The following is a 21,761-nucleotide window of genomic DNA, read 5'->3' on the forward strand; positions in this document are numbered from 1 at the left end:
GTAATCAAGAAACTGCTGAAGGTACTGGATACTGCAAAGGCTATGGGTCCCTGACAACATTCTAATAATAGTTCTGAACTGATTCTGGAGCACAAGTCTTATGTCCCTAGCCAAGCTGGTCCAGTGGTTAAAAATTTGCATCAATCTTACTAAATACCATCCTGCCAGCCTACTGTCAATTATTACAAGTGATGGAAAACATCATCAACAATGCTATAAAGCAGCCCTCGCTTAGCTATAATTTGCTTACTGGCACCCTGTTTGGGTTTCACCAGGCTACCCCACTCAGCTCCTGATGTCACTGTCGAGAGCCCTCATCAGGAAGGGCTTGTGCCCGAAACACCGATACTCCTGCTGCTGTGCTTTTTCAGCACCACACTCCCAACTCTGGTCTGCAGCATCTGCAGTCCTCACTTTCTCCTAGCTCCTGATGTCATACAGTCTTGGTTCAAATATGGACAAAAGAGCTGAAATCTAGAGGTGAAGTGAGTATACTTGCCCTCAACATTTAAGGCTGTATTTTAGAATGTGGCATCAAGGAACTCCGACAACACTGGAGTGGGAAATGGAGTGGGGTTGGGGGCAGGTGGAATTTCTGTGATTGGTGTCATACCTAGTCCATAGGAAGATGGTTGCAGTTGTTGGTCAGCCACCTTAGCTCTAGATTATTACTGCAGGAGTAAATGAGGCCCAGTAATCTTCAGCTGCCTTATTAGTGGCTTTCCCTCTATCACTAGAACAGTAGTGGGCATGTGTAGTACCATTCAACACTCTGATACTGAAGCAGTCCATGTCCAATGGCAGCAAGACCTGAACCATACCCAGGATTGGACTAATGACTAACAACTAATATTTGTGCTACACAAGTGCCAGGTAATTACCATTTCTATTGAGAGAATCACCCATTATCATTGCTGAATCCCTCATTGTCAACATTCTGGTGGGGGGTTACCTTTGACCAGAAACTCAACTGAATTAGCCATTAGCCATAGTGGCTACAAAAGCAAGCCAGTTGCTAGGCATTGCAAAGGTAACTCACCTTCTGCTTCCCAGATCCTGTTCACCACCTACAAGGCACAAATCAGAAATGTAATGGAATACTCCTGACTTTTGAAGGAGTACAATTTCAATAATACGCAAAGTTTAACACCATCCAGGGCAAAGCAGCCTGTTCAGAATAGCACAGATACTCATTCCATTGGTGCATAGAAGCAGCATTGTGCACCATCTACAAATGCACAGTAGAATTTTACCAAAGTTTCTACAACAGCACCTTGCAAAACCCACAGCCCTGCGATCTAGAAGGACAAGGACATTGGATGCATGGAACACCACCAACTGCATATTCCGCTCTCTGCCACTTACTCTCATGTCTTGGAATTCTGTTGCCACTGCTTCACTGTTGCTCGGTCAAAATCCTGCACTGCTGCCCTAACAGCATGGTGGGTGTACCTACATCAAATTGATATAACAGTTCAAAAAGACAGCTCATCACAACCTTCAAGGACAGCTTGGAATATGTATTAAATGCTGGCCCAGCAAGCAATGCCTATATCCCATAAGTAAAAATACAATTAAAGATTTGAAGGTAGTAAAAAGCTTTATAGAACATGACTATAGAAGATTCATAGAGTCCATATGCATGTACTCTAAGAATGGAATGACTGGTCTTAAGACCATTTGATTTTCTAGTGCTGAGGTCAAGTACTTATCTACTGTACATGTTAGTTAAATCTCGTAAGACTAAGAATGGCCTTATTAAAAATCCATTTGGTTTTCAGGTTCAAATTGTATCTAATAGAAATTACTGAAATCATGTAAACCCAAAACTGCATTCTTAAGTTAACATGATTCAAGCAAACCAGCAACGTCTTCATTTCTAATGTTTGGTTAGTACCACTGAGAAATTTCTTTTGGATCAAGTTTTGTTTTATGTTGCCAGGGGATGGACAGTGGCTTTGCTGGAGGAGAGGATGAGCTTTACAATGTTTATGATCAGCCCTGGAGAACTGGCAAGGAAATGGCCCAAAATGTGTACAGACCAAACAAGAATGCTGATAAAGACACTTACGGTGATGATTTGGACACACTTATGAAAAATAGTCGGTGAGTTTGTTTTCTTAATGATTTAGTACAAGAATGTGTTTGTATCTATTTTAGTTCCATTTAAGATCAGTGTGATTCTTTTAATCTCACCTGCCACTGTCTGGTTCCAGAACAATATTAAGCAACAGGCTAAATACTTCAACACAATACTTGTAGAAGTCAATGTCTGTCTCCAGCCTTTGGCTACTGGTTCATAACTTGTAGTAGAAATTTTGTAAACCGATCTGTTTTTAGGAATGATTGTTTTCTTGAGTTGGTTAACCTTCACCCCTCGAGTTGGAGCTTTCAAATAAGACATCAAGGAAAGAGACAATAAGGGTTTTAGCTGAATATTTTCTGCAATAAGATATACTAATATTTCTGGGATATAGGTGAACTCAAATGATGGTCATTGAGGATTCTTTAGTTGCATTAATGTGTACGAAAGGGTCATGACTGAATGGTAAGTCTGTCTGTTGAATGTTTTTCTTACAGAATCCTTACTGTGGAAACAGGCCATTCAGCCCAACAAGTCCACACTGAGAGAGTGCATGTTGGGAAAGCAAATCTCAGCAGGACTTAGTGCTAAGTGTATAAGGTCCCAGGGAGTGTTGCTAAACAAAGAGACATTGGAGTGCAGGTTCATAGCTCCTTGAAAGTAGAGTTGCAGGAAGATGGGATAGTGAAGAAGGCGTTTGGTATGCTTTCGTTTATTGGTCAGAGTATTAGAGTTGGGAGATTGTGTTGCAGCTGCACAGGACACTGCATAGGCAACTTTTGGGATATTGCATGCAAACCTGGTCTCCTGCCTATCGGAAGGATGTTGTGAAACTTGATGTTGCCAGGGTTGGAGGATTTGACCCATAGGGAGAGTTTGAATAGACTGGGGCTGTTTTCCCTGGAGTGTCGGAAGCTGAGCAATGACACTCTGTTTGCAAAATCGTGAGGGGCACGGATAGGATAAATAAGACAGTCTTTTCCCTGGGGTCAGGGACTCCAGAACTGGAGGGCATATGTTTAGGGTGAGAGGGGAAAGATATGAGACCCAAGAGGCAACTTTTTCAGGCAGAGGGTGGTAAGTGTATGGAATGAGCTGTCAGAGAAAGTGGTGGAGGCAAGTATAATTGCAACATTTAAAAGGCATCTGGATGGGTGTACGAACACGAAAGGTTTGGAGGGAAAGTGCTGGCAAGTGGGATTGGATAAAACCTGGTCGGCATGGCCGGTTGGACCGAAGGGTCTGTTTCTGTGCTGTATACCTCTAATTCTATGACCGCTCCCCCCCCGCCCCCAAACCCTGCATTTCCTGTAGCTAACCCACCATGCATTCCTGAACACTATGGTAATTTAGCATGGCAGTATTTGTTGTTTTATCCAGTTCAACTGTTGTTCTTCCTTAGGTTTGTTCCAGACAGAGAATTCTCTGGCACAGACCGCAGGCAGCGTCGTGAAGGCCCTGTTCAGTTTGAGAAAGATGAAGAAGATCCCTTTGGTCTGGATAAGTTCTTGGAGGAAGCCAAGCAACATGGTGGTGGTTCAAAGAGGCCTGAAAGTGGTCGCTCAAAAGAATATGAACATGAGGGAAAGAAGCGAAGAAAGGAATAGCTGGACTCTGAAGTACAGCCTGTTGCAGCCTAATTCAAACCAATATCCTTGATAGTTGTTTCTCAACCAACAACAATGGAATATGATGATAGAGTTCTCTGCTGGGCGTTTTATTGACATGTCTGTAAAGTAAAATTCTGTTTGGCCACACTTTTTCTAATTGAAAAGCTAGAATAAACATCCTACGTCTACAAAGCAAGATTTATAAATAAACAACATAAGTCGCAGAAGTCTTTTAAGTCACCATCTTTAATTTAAATTTGGACAAACACCTTGAACTTGTCAACTTGCTGATTCAGTGAGTTTGTTATTTTGTCTGCGTCCTTGAGGCAATTTTCTGTTTCTCTGAACTTGAAGCTGTGAAGAGAATAAATTTTTAATGAGTTATCCAATTTCAATTCCTGCTTTAATGCAATACCAACATTATCCCCATGGAATGTATTGCTGTAAATTGTCGCTTTAGAACTCAAGTTTAAGTTACCTTATCTGCACAGTCCACAATACTAACCAGGTGATTAGGAAGCAGTTAGCACTCAAGCTGTTGGATAAAATTGGCCTTTGTATCATACGTTACTGGCTAGTGCCACTGTTTGGTAGCACTTCTGTTTACTTTTAAAATAAAGCAAATCTTTCTTGTGCATTTGATTTTTTTTGCTATCAGGGACGATGATGTTTTCATTTGACTTAATTAACACTGAGCACATACACAACTTGTACAGCAGTTAATCCAGTAAAGCATTCTCTACTTCTGCCCAACCTCGGATGATTAATACTGCATTCCTTTTTAAATCTTGTTAATTTTCACACTAAATATTGTGGTTCCAGATACTTCAAACCAACAAAAAAAATTACACCCTGAAACTTGCCAGAACCTGAAAATGGCACCAGGTTTAAAAGTAACTTTTTTTAAAGAATCTGTATAAATAGAAAAATTTTTGTAAATCCATTAATTGGAGTACAAATAAATCAGTGTTCTGAAACTACCTTTGCCCCTTCTATGACATGTGGTTCTTTCTGCAGTGCATTCTGAAATCCTTCTTCTGTATTGAAGCCAACCCAGCAGAATCCTTTGTGAAATCCAGTTTCTTTGTCCTGCAATATCAAGTTCCATAGTGCTGAACTTTACAAATTTCAAGAACATTTCACATACATGTACAGTGAAATTCACTTTTGGTAATAACAATAACCCTTCCCTAAATTCTTTGAAGAGGTGACAAGTAGGTTAGACCAGGGAAACCCAGTGGATGTGGTCTATCTAGACTTCCAAAAGGCCTTTGATAAGGTGCCACACAGGAGGTTGCTGAGCAAGGTGAGGGCCCATGGTGTTCGAGGTGAGCCACTGGGATGGATTGAGGATTGGCTGTCTGACAGAAGGCAGAGAGTTGGGATAAAAGGATCTTTTTCGGAATGGCAGCCGGTGACAAGCGGTGTCCCATAGGGTTCAGTGTTGGGTCCACAGCTGTTCGCATTATATATTAATGATCTGGATGAAGGGACTGGGGGCATTCTAGCAAAGTTTGCAGATGATACGAAGTTAGGTGGACAGGCAGGTAGTACTGAGGAAGTGGGGAGGCTACAGAAGGATCTAGATAGTTTGGGAGAGTGGTCCAGGAAATGGCGGATGGAATTCAACGTGAACAAATGCGAGGTCTTACACTTTGGAAAAAAGAATAAAAGCATAGACTACTTTCTAAATGGTGAGAAAATTCATAAAACCAAAGTACAAAGGGATCTGGGAGTGCTAGTCGAGGATTCTCAAAAGGTCAACATGCAGGTTGAGTCTGTGATTAAGAAAGCGAATGCAACGTTGTCAATTATCTCAAGAGGGTTGGAATATAAAAGCACCGTTGTGCTACTGAGACTTTATAAAGCTCTGGTTAGGCCCCATTTGGAGTACTGTGTCCAGTTTTGGTCCCCACACCTCAGGAAGGACATACTGGAACATGTCCAGCGGAGATTCACACGGATGATCCCTGGAATGGTTGGTCTAACATATGAGGAACTGCTGAGGATCTTGGGATTGTATTCATTGGAGTTTAGAAGATTAAGGGGAGACTTAACAGAGACATACAAGATAATGCATGGCTTGGAAAGGGTGGATGCTAGGAAATGGTTTCCGTTAGGTGAGGAGACTAAGACCCGTGGACACAGCCTTAAAATTAGAGGGGGTCAATTCAAAACAGAAATGCGGAGACATTTCTTCAGCCAGAGAGTGGTGGGCCTGTGGAATTCATTGCCGCAGAGTGCAGTGGAGGCCAGGACGCTAAATGTCTTCAAGGCAGAGATTGATAGATTCTTGTTGTCTCGAGGAATTAAGGGCTACGGGGAGAATGCGGGTAAGTGGAGTTGAAATGCCCATCAGCCATGATTGAATGGCGGCGTGGACTCGATGGGCCGAATGACCTTACTTCCACTCCTATGTCTTATGGTCTAACCATTCAATCTGAAGTTTTCCTATATTCACATGTAGCCAGTCTAATGTGCATTTGTTACACTTAGTGATACTTCACCAGCTCCTCTTGATGTGCACCAGACTACTTACGTGACATGCAGCTTAAATAACCAACCCATCACCTTCAACTTCCTCCACACAATCCATAACTCTCACCATTGATTTTGCTACCTCCTAATTCAGGATAAAAAACACTTTCGCAACCATGATGTGCCATTCACCCCATAAATTCAGTTTCAGCAGTCTTAATCCCTTGTTTTCATCTCAGTTCATCTGCTAAATCCTTTATGCCTCTGTCAAGCTTAATTACACAAACAAGCTAGAGGATGAGTAACTGGCATCTTATCATTCACTTTTCATTGAGACTTCCATTCCAATTTCTCATTCACAATTTTTAGCCTACAACTAACTCCTTCTTCAGACCTTGCCCCTACTTTTAGTATAATCACTTCCCACATACATGGTATGTAATCATTAAGAAGCCTCCTCATGGTAGCTGGATTCCTTTAAGTTTATTCACAATATAGGATGGCTATTTCAAGGGTTAGTTAAGAATCAACCATATTGCCATGGGTTCGCAAAATGAGAAGAAACCTATTGGTCAGACCTTGTAAAAGATGGTAGATTTCCTTCTCTAAAAGACATTTGTTACCAAGATGAGTTATGACAATACAATAGTTCCATGGTCATCTTTTAAATTTCAGATTTAATTAATAGCATGTAAAATATGATAAAGGGTTCCAAATGTGTGTCATTGAATGGGGTGTCCAGATCTCTAGATTACCAGAACATAACCACCAGCTCTCGTCCATGTCTAGAATCATTGAATGCGAGAGCACAGGATCACAAAAGCATGCATATCAAAATTGCTCCAGTGTTTTTCTCCAAATGATATTATTGTACATGAGAGGATGACAATCATACATTCATTTCTCATTTTCCTCAAATAATATACTTCGCTTTATGTAACATTCTCTATCATGAAGTAGTGTTCACTTATATAATATAGTGCAGATTTGTTTTCTAATTCATAATCTTAAATTTGTCCTTGACCTGTGGCCATTTTGGAAAACATAGGGTTGAAGAATAGACAAGATTGTACTGAATGATTGAGCAGGTTGAAAAGTCTATTCCTGTGCCTAATGCTCTTATGAAACAATGTCAATGTAACCCTGCGTAGCTTAGAACACCTCAGCCAAAATCATTGTCCAACTTTCTCACCTTTAATGAATAAAAAAGCCCAATTTCTTAATTGTCTTCACAATAAGTTCTCACCCTCCAGTAATCTTCCAATTGCTTGATCCATAATTCCCTTTCTTCTCCAGAATCATTCAAAGTTTTAGCATCAGAATGTCATGTAGAAAAAGGCTACTGATCTTTCCTGTACATACCAGCCTTTCTAAAAAAGGAGGAAATCAGCCAGTTTAAATTCTCCAGCCCTACTAATTCTCTCTTCAGGTGCAAAGTCTCATGAAAATCACCAATGAATCGATTTTGAAACTTCTGGGTCTGAACCATTTGCTCCATTTTTGGAAATTCATGTCACCACTGGTTCTTTTGCAAAGTACCTTAAGATGGAAATCCCCCAGTTCTTGATATTCTCTCCCCATCTCTGTACAAACCTCATGATTTTGACTGTCTCTAATAAATTTCCTGTCAACCTACTCATTGAAAACAGTCCCCAGATTCTCCAGTCTATCCATATAACAGAAATTTCTCATCCTCAGAACCATGCTACTAAATCTTTTTGGAAACTTCCTAAAGTGGATGCCCCAAATTGGTCACAAAACTCCATTTGAGGCCAAATTAATGTTTTATGAAACGTTAATCATACCTTGATTGCTTTCATACTCAATACCTCTATTTATAAAAACCAGGAATTTGTAAGCCTTCTTAAACCACTTTCTCTACCTGCCCCGTCAACTTCAACTGCTGTGCATACATATCTGCAGGTTTCTCTGTTCTTGTACCTCCCCTTTAAAATCAAACCTTTTGGAGTAAGGAGAAATGAGGAGAATGAACCTATCACTTCACATTTTTCTGCATTAAGTTTAATTTGCAACATGACAGATCCTTCAACCACCCTGACAATGCCAGTGAAGTTTAGGACTACCTTCCACACAGTTCACAGGATGGTACTTAGTCATCGCAAATTTTGAAACTGCACCTTGCATACCTAAGTCAAGATCATTAATGTCACTGTTAATGACTCTTGTAGCTCCATCCCAAAAAAACTAATATCTGAAATTTTCCAACTTAAGATGTGTTACCTTCTATAATCTTCAAAAAACAATCATATTTTCAACATTAAACTACACCTGCTCATTTATCCATGTTAGCCATTAAATATCCTTTAATGTAAATTAAAAGATCATTTTCGCAAGTAAGATACTGAAAATAAAAAGCAGTGCTCTATGGAACATGCCTGACCAGCTTCTCGTCCAGGACCCTGTCAAATATGAAATGCCTCAATAGTGCATCAAGAATTTGAGGACTCTACAGTACTGATTACAGAAACTGAAAAATCTAGTCTAGGAATGCAAAGCAAACTTCAACTTGTATTCATTTGAGCAGACCAAAAATTCTAATCCAGCCAAGCAAATACTCACAAATGGAAGAAGACATTTCTTGACTTGTCCAAACTGCCCAAAATATTCTTTGATTTCTTCTGCAAAAATAAAGAGAATCACTTAATATTGTATAAATCATATTTCAAGAAGAATATGGTAAATAAAAAGCAACAAAAACAGAAATTGTCGGAAAAGTTCAGCAGGTCTGGCAGCATCTGTGGAGAGAAATCAGAGTTAACGTTTCAGTCCCAATGACCCTTCTTCAGAACAGTAAGTGGAAGGAGTGGACAGCATGATCCTAAGGACTGTCATTCAGTATGATCATGGCTGATCTTCTGCTTTAATGCCATTTTGCTAGTGCATTTTATATCAACTAATACTCAAAGATTAAAAATCAAAGTATTCGATCTTTGAGGGTATTCAACTTTAGGGCATTCAAAACCGTCAGATAGATTTTTTTCCCTTTACCTTAGCATAAGAGATGAATCACTTAAGACTAAGGTTAAATCCCTATTTTCTCGATTCCTTAGCCAGTTTCTATCATGTTCCTTCAAAATACTCGGATGTTTCAATGCTGTACCCTATCTTCTAAAGTCCAGACAGCACGTACACAATTTACTCAGCCTCTCAGAGGTTGTTGAACCTAGTGAACTTTTGCTAGACTGCCTCAAAGCCATCGAGGTAAAAACAATGACTGCAGATGCTGGAAAGCAAATACTGGATTAATGGTGCGGGAAGAGCACAGCAGTTCAGGCAGCATCCAACGAGCAGCGAAATCGACGTTTCTGGCAAAAGCCCTTCATCAGGAATAAAGCTTTATTCCTGATGAAGGGCTTTTGCCAGAAACGTCGATTTCGCTGCCTCAAAGCCATGTATCAGTCCATCCTTTAAAACTGCAGACCACAGTTTCACACAGTACCAGGTATGGCTTTACCAAAGCTTTGTAAAAATATAGCAAGACTTCTTTGTCTTGTATTCCAATCCCCTTGTAGTGGACACCAATATTTGACTTGGCAAATGCTCACTGTAGCTATATGCAATATTATGTTCTTGAGTTTAGTCAGATCCCTGTGAACATCAACATTTTCAAGTGCTGAGTTCTGAGGAAGAGTCACTCAATCCAAAATGTTAACACCAATTCCTCTGCATTGCAAGCTGTCAGATCTGCTGAGCTTTTTAAGAGTCAGAGAGACGAACAACACAGAAACAGACCCTTCGGTCCAACTCATGCATACCAACCTAATCCAGTCCCACTTGCCAGCAACCAGCCCATATCCCTCCAGATGCCTTTTAAATGGCGCAATTGTACTAGCCTCCACCACTTCCTCTGGCAGCTCATTCCATACACATACCAACCTCTGCATGAAAAAGTTGCCCCTCCGATCTTTCTCATATCCATCCCCTCTCACCCTCTAAATCTCGACTCCCCTACCCCTCTCCCTATGGGTCAAATCCTCCAACCCTGCCTACATCCTTCTAAGTCTTTTCTAAACCCTTTCAAGTTTCACAACATCCTTCCGATAGGAAGGAGACAAGTGCACTCAATATTCCAAACATGGCCTAACCAATATCCTGTACAGCCACAACATGACTTCTCAACTCCTATACTCAATACTCTGACCAATAAAGGAAAGCATACTAAACGCCTCTTCACTATCCTTTCTCCCTGCGACTCCACTTTTAAGGAGCTAAAACCTGCAGTCCAAGGTCTCTTTGTTCAGCCATACTCCCTAGGACCCTAAGTGTATAAGTCCCGCTAAGATTTGCTTTCCCAAAATGCAGCACCTCGTATTTATCTGAATTAAACTCCATCTGCCACTCCTCAGCCCACTGGCCTATCTGATCAAGATCCCACTGTAATCTAAGGTAACCTTCTTCGCTGTCCACTACACCTCCAATTTTGGTGTCATCTGCAAACTTACTAACTATGCCTCTTATGCTCACATCCAAATCAATAATATAAAATGATGAGAAGTAGTGGACGCGTCACTGATCCTTGTGGCACTCCACTGGTCACAGGCTTCCAGTCTGAAAACCAACCCTCCACCACCACCCTCTGTCTTCTACCTTTGAGCCAGTTCTGTATCCATGTGTCTAGTTCTTCCTGTATTCCATGAGCTCTAACCTTGCCAACCAGTTTCCCATTGGGAACCTTGTCAAACGCCTTGATGAAGTCCATACAGATCACATCTATCGCTTTGCCCTTATCAATCCTCTTTGTTACTTCTTCAAAGATCTCAATCAAGTTTGTGAGACATGATTTCCCATGCACAAAGCCTTGTTGACTATCCCTAATCAATCCTTGCCTTTCGAAATACATGTACATCCTGCCCCTCAGGATTCCCTACAACAACTTGCCCACCACCGTTGTAAGGTTCATCGGTTGATAGTTCCCAGACTCGTCATTACCACCTTTCTTAAATATTGACACCATGTTTGCCAACCTCCAGTCTTCCAGCATCTCACCTGTGACTATCGATGATGCAAGTATCTCAGCAAGGAACCCAGCAGTCACTTCCCTATCTTCCCACAGAGTTCTAGGACACACCTGATCAGGTCCTGGGGATTTATCCACTTTTACGCGTTTCAAGACATCAAGCAATTCCTCCTCTTCAAAGTTTGGTAGAAGATTTGTAGCTCGGGTGCTCGTTGTTGTGGTTCTGTTCGCCGAGCTGGGAATTTGTCTTGCAAACGTTTCGTCCCCTGTCTAGGTGACATCCTCAGTGCTTGGGAGCCTCCTGTGAAGCGCTTCTGTGCTGTTTCCTCCGGCATTTATAGTGGCCTGTCTCTGCCACTTCCGGTTGTCAGTTCGAGCTGTCCACTGTAGTGGCCGGTATATTGGGTCCAGGTCGATGTGTTTGTTGACACATCAACAAACACATCGACCTGGACCCAATATACCGGCCACTACAGTGGACAGCTCGAACTGACAACCGGAAGCGGCAGAGACAGGCCCTATAAATGCCGGAGGAAACAGCACAGAAGCGCTTCACAGGAAGCTCCCAAGCACTGAGGATGTCACCTAGACAGGGGACGAAATGTTTGCAAGACAAATTCCCAGCTCAGCGAACAGAACCACAACAACTTCCTCCTCTGTAATATGGACATTTTTCAAGATGTCACCATCTATCTCCCTACATTCTATATTCTTCCATGTCCTCCTCCACAGTAAACACTGATGCAAAATACTCGTTTAGTATCTCACCTATCTCCTGTGGCTCCACACAAAGGCGACCTTGCTGATCTTCTCTCCCGAGTTACCCTTTTGTCCTTAATAGATTTATAAAATCCCTTTTGATTATCCTTAACCTTATTTGCCAAAGCTATCTTGTGTCCCCTTTTTGCCCTCCTGATTTCCCTCTTAAGTATACTCCTACTGCCTTTATACTCTAAGGATTCTCTCTATCTATCCTGTCTATACCTGACATATGCTTCCTTCTTTTTCTTAACCAAACCCTCAATTTCTCTAGTCATCCAGCATTCCCTACACATCCCAGCCTCTCTTTTCATCCTAACAGGAATATACTGGACTCTCGTTATCTCAATTCTGAAGGCTTCCCATTTTCCAGCCATCCCTTTACTGCGAACATCTGCCCGCAATCAGCTTTTAAAAGTCTAATACCGTCAAAATTAGCTTCCCTTCAATTTAGAATTTCAACTTTTAGATCTGGTCTATCCTTTTCCATCACTTTTAAAACTAATAGAATTATGGCTGCTGGCCACAAAATGCCCCCCCACTGACACTTCAGTCACCTGCTGCAATTTGTTTTTGTTTAACATTTTCAACCTTCTTACTCTGCAATAAAAAGCATCTCAAGCCTGATGATAACTAGTTATAAAGTCAGCATTCATTCAGCATTGAAATAAACCCTTCAGTCCAACTCGTCCATGCTAACCAAGTTTCCTAAACTATCGGTAGTCCCACTTGCCTGCATCTAGCCCATAACCCTCAAAACCTTTCCTAATCATGTGTTACTCTCCTGCTTTAAACCAGAAACACAGAAGAGATTTATTTCATGTGGTAATCTGTAAAAATTTGAGAGGACGAGCACAGAATAGTTAACTAACAACTATTTACAACTCCATCCTCTAACCTAATGTTTACCTTCCCCCTAGTCCAATAAAACTCCCAATTAAGATTTACAAAACAAAACTTATCGCAAAACTAGGCAGCTTTCAGTTCTATTTGGATCTCCCAGAGTCTTCTTTTTAGGGATCCTGCTTCACAGGTTACTGATCGATTAAGATACTTTTGAGAGCTATGTTTCAGGCAGTTTTTTTACATGCTTGTAGCTGGGCAGTTCTCCTCTCAACTGTTCAATTTTCCCCCAGTCTTATACCCACCCCCCAAAGCATCGGATTGTGTCATTGGCTTTTAAGATTGACAATATACTAAATTCAAACTGGATTGGAGTGTGATATTTTTCGGAGTATAATTTAAACTGATTGGCCAAATTTGAACATTGTGTCTCATTTCCAGGCAACCAGCTAATTTAGCTTCTGACCAAGTGTTACATTGTTACCTTATTAAGAATACTTGGTGCTATCAGGTAGCTCTACCAGCTTTTAACTCTCAAAAGGTACAGTACACCCACATCTTCATAACACATGTACCTGTCCAAATGTCATTTGAATATTATTAAAAATGTATACCTGTATCTGCCACCACTTTTGGCAATTCATTCCACATACAAACCACCCTGTGTGAAAAGTTTACCCCTCAGGTCTCTTAAATATTTCTTGTCTCACTTTAAAACTATGTCCCTAGGTTTGAACTTCCCCACCCTAAGGAAACACCTTTTCTATTCACCTCATCTCTCCCCTTCATGATTTTATAAACGCCAAGAAGGTCACCCCAACCTCCTACGCTCCAGTGAAAAAAGTCCCAGCCTATCCTTAAGATAAATCCTCCAGTCCCAGAAACATCCTCTTCTGAACCCTCTGCAATTTAGTAATATCCTTCTTATAGCACGGCAACCAGAACTGTACACAGTACTGCAAACTGTGGCCTCACCTACATCCTGTACAACCTCAACATGACATCCCAAATGCTGTATTCAATGCTCTGAGAAATAAGTCAAGCAGGCTAAATATCTTCTTAATGTGCCCTATTTACCTGTGGCACAGCTTTCAAAGAACTACCCCGGGACTCCATTCGACAACACTACCTAGGATCCTACCATTTACTGTACAAGTCTTACCAAAATACAGTACCTAATTTTTCCAAATTAAAATCCATCGGCACTTCTCAGCCTGTTGGCCCAATCGATCAAGATCCCTTTGTAATCTTTGCTGACCTTGTTCACTGTCCACTATAGCATCAATTTTGGTGTCATCTGCAGACTTTCTAACTTATCATCCAAATCCCAAAGTATTTACAGCCAAAATTGCTTTCGAAAAGTAAATTCATTCACAATGTAGGAAACCTGAAACCAAATGTGTCTACAGCAAGCTTCTATTCTAGTAAGGTAATGTTAAAAGATTACATTGTTCTATCTCTCTGGACATTAATGTAATGTTAAAGGGTTAAACTGCACTGACTTGCTCCAAGAAGCTGAACATTCGGGGGGGGAAGCAACATTCTGTCTCACAGACAGACAGCATGCAGGAATGTGGATGACTATCCATTGTAACTCACACTTCATTTAGGCAGCCATTCACTACTATTTTACTGCTAATATCAAATTAAACTCATTCAATCCCTTCCATTCTGAAATGCTTTCATTGCCATTCACCAGCCAATCAAATTCATTTGTGTGATCGTCCCCAGAAGCTAGGACGTATCACATCTACATTGTCTTGGGGAATCACTGAGTCAGGAAATCAATTACAGAAGATTCCCCAGGATTAGGGCATTTACATTATCTGACCAAAGGGTCTGTTTCCATGCTCTATGACCAACTCTATGGTCATTAATCCTATCATTGTAAGTGGGGCAACATGTCATTATGCCAGGGTGGCCAGAGTACCTGTGAGAATTACCAACTGACCTGTCTAAAGGGGACATGTTGTTTCCTTTGTTCAGGACCTCTTGACTGAACTTTGCACACCTGCAAAGAGTGTTAAAGATATCACTTAGCTTGTACAAGCTTTAATAAACTGTAACTGTGTGCAGAAGTTGGTGAGCACAAATTGCACCTTGTGTGTGAAACCTCAGGAAAATAACCTAACAGAAATATTGCAACAGAATAATCAGTGTTAAAATGAACTCAGACACCAGAACCATTCAGCTCGAGGATAGAATACTAATATGTAAATGAGAAATACATAACTAATCAATGTTTCTTATTAGAACTTACAAAGATCAGACAAGCCTTTAAACAGTTGGCACTGAGAGGATGTCCCCCATCATGGGGAAATCGAGAATTTAATGGACAGTTTCAAATTATGGGTTCTCCCATTTAAGACGGAAATAAAGAGGAATTTCATGTTTCAGAAGGTCACTGGCGTTTGGAACTCTTCCATAGAGAACGATAAAATTGGGTCACTGAAAATATCCAAAGCTGAGCCAGACAAATTTTCAATCAACAAGAGAGTTAAAGGTTTATTTTTGGGTGGAAACAGAGGCGGGCAAATAAATGGAATTCAGGCCACAATCAGATCAAACACGATCTTATCGCATGGTACGGAGGCCCAAACCCTCCTGCCCCTAATTCTAATGATTCTTTGAACCAACCCAGACTGGGAACCACCACAGTAAAACGGCGGATGGTAGATATCTGAAACAAAGACGTGAAATTGCTGGAGAAGGATTTGGTAACACCTGCACAGAGAGAGCGTCAACCTGTCGATTCCAGTGACCCTTCCTCAGAACTGGTTGTTGGAAACCACCAAAACAGCTGCTTCAAATCTACCCCCCATTAAAGAGCTTCCGCCCACAGTCGCGACCAACGCGGGGAGGGTGAAAGCAGTATTTATCACTCACTGCTTGACAGAGACCAGGGAATCCGCGACACGAAAATCTCCAAACTCTTTCGCAAAGGAGCCGCCATCTTGTAACGGCCGCCCGGGCCCGCGCGCTGACCTTCGACCTCCCCTCGTCGGTGTTAAAAAAATAAGCTGAATGATTAAAGTTTCTGAAGTCAGCTGCATGTTGAATATAACTCAATTTCAAGATGGGGCGGGGGCCGTGAGTTTATAAAATCGAAGCGGTGAATGGAAGTGGCGGGTTCAGTTGTTGTTGTTGTTGTTGTCGTCGCCGGGCTACCGCAGATGGCGGCCGCTCTCTTGGAGCAGGGTGAGGATGCCTTCAGGAGGCTCTTCAAATATTACAAGAGACGCCAACCCCCGCCCGATTTCTCGGGGATCGTTGACTTCTCCAGAGTGCAGCAGAGCTGTAAAGTAAGTGCTGGAACTCGAGAAAAACCTTTAGTGTGGACGGTCCACTCTCTTTTCACCCTACCCCGAAAAGAATGCACGCGAAGTATTTTGTTGGCTTGTAAATATAAAATCCAGGTAGTCGTGGAAAAGGTTGTCTTAGACTCTTCATGGGTAAATACTGAACGCATTTGTGTGATTTCTTTTTTGAGGTGATCTTGTTGAAGCATAGAACACTCTTAAGGGGCTTAGAGTCACAGAGATGTACAGCATGGAAACAGATTCTGGATTAGTGGTGCTGGAGGAGCACAGCAGGTCAGGCAGCATCCAGGTAGCTTGGAAATCGACGTTTCGGGCAAAAGCCCTTCATCAGGAATAAAGGCAGTGAGCCTGAAGCGTGGAGAGATAAGTTATAGGAGGGTGGGGGTGGGGGGAAAGTAGCATAGAGTACAATGGGTGAGTGGGGGAGGAGATGAAGGTCAGGGAGGAGAGGGTGGAGTGGATAGGTGGAAAAGGAGATAGGCAGGTAGGACAAATCCGGACAAGTCATGGGGATAGTGCCTGCACCCACACCTCCTCCCTCCCCCCTATCCAAGGCCCTAAAGGAGCCTTCCACATCCATCAAAGTTTTACCTGCACATCCACTAATATTATTTATTGTATCCGTTGCTCCCGATGTGGTCTCCTCTACATTGGCGAGACTGGACACCTCCTAGCAGAGCGCTTTAGGGAACATGTCTGGGACACCCGCACCAATCAACCACACCGCCCCGTGGCCCAACATTTCAACTCCCCCTCTCACTCTGCCGAGGACATGGAGGTCCTGGGCCTCCTTCACCGCCGCTCCCTCACCACCAGACGCCTGGAGGAAGAACGCCTCATCTTCCGCCTCGGAACACTTCAACCCCAGGGCATCAATGTGGACTTCAACAGTTTCCTCATTTCCCCTTCCCCCACCTCACCCTAGTTCTAAACTTCCAGCTTAGCACTGTCCATTCCACCCTCTCCTCCCTGACCTGTCACCTTCATCCCCTCCCCCACTCACCCATTGTACTGTATGCTACTTTCCCCCCACCCCCACCCCCACCCCCACCCCCACCCTCCTCTAGCTTATCTCTCCACGCTTCAGACTCACTGCCTTTATTCCTGATGAAGGGCTTTTGCCCGAAACGTCGATTTCGAAGTTACCTGGATGCTGCCTGAACTGCTGTGCTCTTCCAGCACCACTAATCCAGAATCTGGTTTCCAGCATCTGCAGTCATTGTTTTTACCAGCATGGAAACAGACCCTTCTGTCCAACTCGTCCATGCCGACTAGATATCCCAACTCAATCTAGTCCCACCTGCCAGCACCCAGCTCATGTCCGTCCAAATCCTCCCTATTCATATACTCATCCAGATGCCTTTTAAATTTTGCAATCGTACCAGCCTCCACTGCTTCCTCTGGCAGCTCATTCCATATGCGTGCCATCCTCTATGTGAAAACGTTGCCCTTTAGGTCTCTTTTATATCTTTCCCCTCTAACCCTAAAATGTATGGGCTCTAGTCCTGGACTCCCCCACCCCAGGGAAAACACCTTGTCTACTTGCCCTATCTATGCCCCTCATGATTTTATAAACCTCCATAAGGTCACCCCTCAGCCTCTGATGCTCCAGGGAAAACTGCCCCAGCCTGTTCAAACTCTCCCAAAGCTCAAATCTTCCAACTCTGGTAACATCCTTGTGAATCTTTTCTGAACCCTTTCAAGTTCCACAACATCCTTCCAATAGGAAGGAGACCAGAATTGCACGCAATACTCCAAAAACGGCCTAACCAATGTCCTGTACAGCAACAGCATGAGCTCCCAACTCGTACTCAATATTCTGACCAATAAAGGAAAGCATACCAAATACCTTCTTCACGATCCTATCCACCTGCAGACTTGACCAAACCAATGCTGAGTTAGAGAGGACAGAAGGGTCTGTTTCCTGTGTATCTGCTGTGATCCTAGTCGATAGCAGGTGCAGATTTAGAAGGTGCTAAATCTGTCTGACAGCGCCAGGGACCCAGATTTGATTCCAGACTCTGACAACTGTCTGTGTAGAGTCTGCACATTCTCCCCGTGTCTGCGTTGGTTTCCTCTGGATGCTCCGATTTCCTCCCACACTCCAAAGATGTACAGATTAGGTGAATTGGCAATGCTAAATTGTCCATAGTGTTCAGGGTTTTAGATTAGATTAGATTACTTACAGTGTGGAAACAGGCCCTTCGGCCCAACAAGTCCACACCGACCCTCCGAAGCGTAACCCACCCAGACCCATTCCCCTACATTTACCCCTTCACCTAACACTACCACAATTTAGCATGGCCAATTTGCCTAACCTGCACATTTTTTTTGGATTGTGGGAGGAAACCGGAGCACCCAGAGGAAACCCACGCAGACACGGGGAGAATGTGCAAACTCCACACAGTCAGTCGTCTGAGGCGGGAATTGAACCCGGGTCTCTGTCGAGACAACAGTGCTAAGCGCTGTGAGGCAACAGCGCTAACTACTGTGCCACTGTGCTGCCCATGTAGGCTAGATGCGTTAGTCAGGGGTAAATTATAGGGTAGAGGAATGGGTCTGGGTGGATTACTCTTTGGAGGGTCGGTGTGGACTTTTTGGACTTTGCATGGATTCTAATTCTAAAAAGTAGCTGCAATACATCTTGTCAGTGGCACACACAGTTACCACTGTGTCTCGTTATGGAGGTGACACTAAATGCTTTACATTAGGCAAACCTCTCCACACAACAGACCTCCCTATCTCTGTAAAATCTGCACACCTCCTGTCTGTAACTTCATCCAGTCCCAACTCACCACCCTATCTCTGTAACCTCTGTCAACAGCTGCATTCCTCCCTACATATGGAACCACCTCCACCATCTACGTCACTCCCTGCCTCCGTAACATCATCCAGCCACTATACATCTCCCTAACTGTCATCAAGCCCTATGAATTCTTCCCACTTCTCCGCCTCCCCAAATATCTGGGACTTCCTCTAGCCCCTACACACTTCCCTGTCTCTGTAATGTCCTCCAATCCCTGCATCTCTCCCTATCTCTGTATGATACTCCACTGATGTAAGGATTGGCTAGGTCAGAGGAGGAGAGTGACATTTGGGATTAAAGTTTCTGACCCACATAAAGAATCAGTTCTGGATATTTTACCAGTTTTAATAAGCTCTAAATTTCTTCAGAATAAAGCTCTGGAACATCAATTCCCCATTTTCCCCAAAACCCTTAGTCAGTGCAAGAGGAAGAATTTTAGACTAACTTCACCACTTTCGGTCTCATCATTTTGCTGATGGTCTTTTCATTGCATTACGTACTGTCTGGTCATATTCACTCCTTTCAAACTTATTCCACAGTTTAGAGGAGTCTAAAACCAGAGGGCATAGGTTTAAGATGAGAGAGGAAAGATTTAAAAGGGACGTAATGGGTAACCTTTTTTTTCATGCAGAGGGTGGTGCATGTATGGAATGAGCTGTCAGATGAAGTGACGGTGGCAGTACAATTACAACGTTTAAAATGCACCTGAAAGAGTACGTAAATAGGAAAGGTTGAGAGGGATATCGGCTATATGCTGGCAAATGGGATTAGATTAATTTAGGATATCTGTTTGGAAAGGACAACTTGGACTGAAGGGTATGTTTCCTTGCTGTACATCTTTGACTTGTTCTTCTAAATTTCATCGAGTACATACCAGAGTTTTTAACCACTCCTCGTATAACAAGCATTACGAGGTATAAGTTAGTAAGTTTGCAGACAACATCAAAATTGGAGGTATAGTGGACAGCAAAGAAGGTACAACAGGATCTTGTCAGATGGGTCCGTGGGCTGAGGAGTGACAGGTGGAGTTTAATTTAGATAAATGCAAGGTGCTGCATTTTGGAAAGACAAATCAGAGCAGGATGTAGACACTTACTGGTAAGGTCCTGGGGAGTGTTGCTGACCTTCAAATGCAAGTTCATAGTTCCTTGAAAGTAGAGTCGCAGGTGGATCGGATCGTGAAGAAGGCATTTGGTAAGCTTTCCTTTATTGGTCAAAGCATTGAGTATAGGAGTTGGGAGTGGTGCTGGAAAAGCACAGCAGGTCAGGCATTGTCTGAGGAGCAGGAAAATCGACGTTTCGGGCAAAAGCCCTTCATCAGGATTTTCCTGCTCCTTGGATGCTGCCTGACCTGCTGTGCTTTTGCAGCACCACTGTAATCTAGACTCTGGTTTTCAGCATCTGCAGTCCTTGTTTTTACCTATAAGGAGTTGGGATGTCATGTTGTGGCTGTAAGAACATTGGTTAGGCCACTTTTGGAATATTGCATGCAGTTCTGGTCTCCTTCCTGTCGGAAGGATGTTGTGAAACTTGAAAGGGTTCAGAAAAGGTTGACAAGGATTAGATTAGATTAGATTCCCTATAATATGGAAACAGGCCATTCAGTCCAACAAGTCCACTATGACCTTCCAAAGAGCAACCCACCCAGATCCGTTCTCCTACGTTTACCCCTGACTAATATACATAACACTAGGGCCAATTTAGCATAGCCAGTTCACCTGACCTTTGGATTGCACATCTTTGGATTGAACGAGGAAACTGGAGCACCCAGAGGAAACCCTTGCAGACACAGGGCAAATGTGCAAACTCCACACAGACAGTCACCTGAGGCTGGAATCAAACCAGATCCCTGATGCTGTGAGGCAGCAGTGCTAACCACTGAACCACCGTGCCACCCTTAGATTTTGCCAGGGTTGAAGGATTTGAGCTATAGAGAGAGGTTGCATAGGCTGGGGCTGTTTTCCCTGGAGCATGGGAGACAAAGGGGTGACTTTATAGAGGTTTATAAAATCACAAGGGGCTTGAATAGGATAAATAGACAAAATCTTTTCCCTGGGGTGGAGGAGTCGAGAATTCAAGGGTATAGATTTAACGTGAGAGGGGAAATTTATAAAAGGGACTTAAGGGGCAACGTTTTCACACGCAGGGTGGTGCGCATATGGAATGAGCTGCCAGAGGAAGTGGTGGAGATTAGTACAATTGCAATATTTAAAAGGCATTTGGATGGGTAAACTAATAGGAAGGATTTAGAGAGATATGGGCCAAGTGCTGGCAAATGGGACTAGATTTGGTTGGGATATCTGGTCAGCATGGACAAGTTTGACTGAGGGGTCTGTTTTCATGCTGTACATCTCTATGACTCTTCAGCCCTTCATCCTGGCATCATTCTCGTAAACATCCTCCAGACCCTCTCCATCTGAACTTAGATACGGAGCCCAAACTGCTCACAGTATTCCAAATGCCGTCTGACCACAGCCTTACGCAGCATCAGGAGTATATTTCTGCTCTTGTATTCTAGCCCTCTTGAAATGAATACTAACATTGTATTTGCATTTATAAGTATCACTGTCAATCACGATCAAATGGTGGAGCAGATTCAGTGAGTCACATTGCCTAATTCAGCTCCTGTATTCTAGAGCCCTTTCCATGTTGTCAACACTCTGATTCTAACATCTCATCAGAAAGGCATCATTCATTTCCAGCAATGCAGTGTCTCGTACTTAAGTGTCAACCCTGATTTTTTTGTATCCACTGAGCCCAGAACAACTTGCACAAACTGGGCAATATTACTGAAACTTGGCATATGAGATAGTCACTGCCGCTGAATCAAAATCCTGAAACTCTGTTTGTAATAGCACTATGCCATCTCAAGCAATTAGAGGTG

General features: G+C 42.8%; 3 protein-coding genes across 5 annotated transcripts in view; 2 read left to right on the top strand and 1 right to left on the bottom strand.

Moving 5' to 3' along the window:
* Positions 1-4,328, top strand: part of snw1 (SNW domain containing 1) — a 26,330-nt gene extending 22,002 nt beyond the window's left edge. The window contains exons 13-14 of the mRNA XM_072568153.1: positions 1,943-2,106; positions 3,486-4,328. Coding sequence (XP_072424254.1) covers positions 1,943-2,106; positions 3,486-3,690 — 369 coding nt within the window. The 3' untranslated portion in view covers positions 3,691-4,328. The remainder of the gene's footprint in view (positions 1-1,942; positions 2,107-3,485) is intronic.
* slirp (SRA stem-loop interacting RNA binding protein) lies at positions 3,921-15,804 on the bottom strand. Of its 2 annotated transcripts, none has more exons than XM_072568156.1 (4): positions 15,638-15,788; positions 8,752-8,810; positions 4,675-4,782; positions 3,921-4,047 (listed from the first exon to the last, which is right to left on the bottom strand). In XM_072568156.1, exons 1-4 carry the CDS (start codon positions 15,702-15,704, stop codon positions 3,973-3,975), a joined length of 309 nt encoding a protein of 102 aa, XP_072424257.1. In that variant the 5' UTR covers positions 15,705-15,788; the 3' UTR covers positions 3,921-3,972. The 2 variants fall into 2 exon arrangements, with proteins under 2 accessions (XP_072424257.1, XP_072424258.1); XM_072568157.1 differs by lacking the exon at positions 3,921-4,047 and adding an exon at positions 14,703-14,762 and having other exon boundaries at positions 4,695-4,782; positions 15,638-15,804.
* A 63-nt stretch (positions 15,805-15,867) lies between these two features.
* Positions 15,868-21,761, top strand: part of alkbh1 (alkB homolog 1, histone H2A dioxygenase) — a 55,171-nt gene continuing 49,277 nt past the window's right edge. Inside the window, exon 1 of one of the 2 annotated variants that reach the window (XM_072568154.1) lies at positions 15,868-16,053. In XM_072568154.1, coding sequence (XP_072424255.1) covers positions 15,868-16,053 — 186 coding nt within the window. The remainder of the gene's footprint in view (positions 16,054-21,761) is intronic. The other variant, XM_072568155.1, reaches the window with a different exon arrangement.

This window comes from Chiloscyllium punctatum, chromosome 4 (genome assembly GCF_047496795.1).
Source record: "Chiloscyllium punctatum isolate Juve2018m chromosome 4, sChiPun1.3, whole genome shotgun sequence".
Taxonomy (NCBI): Eukaryota; Metazoa; Chordata; class Chondrichthyes; order Orectolobiformes; family Hemiscylliidae; genus Chiloscyllium; species Chiloscyllium punctatum.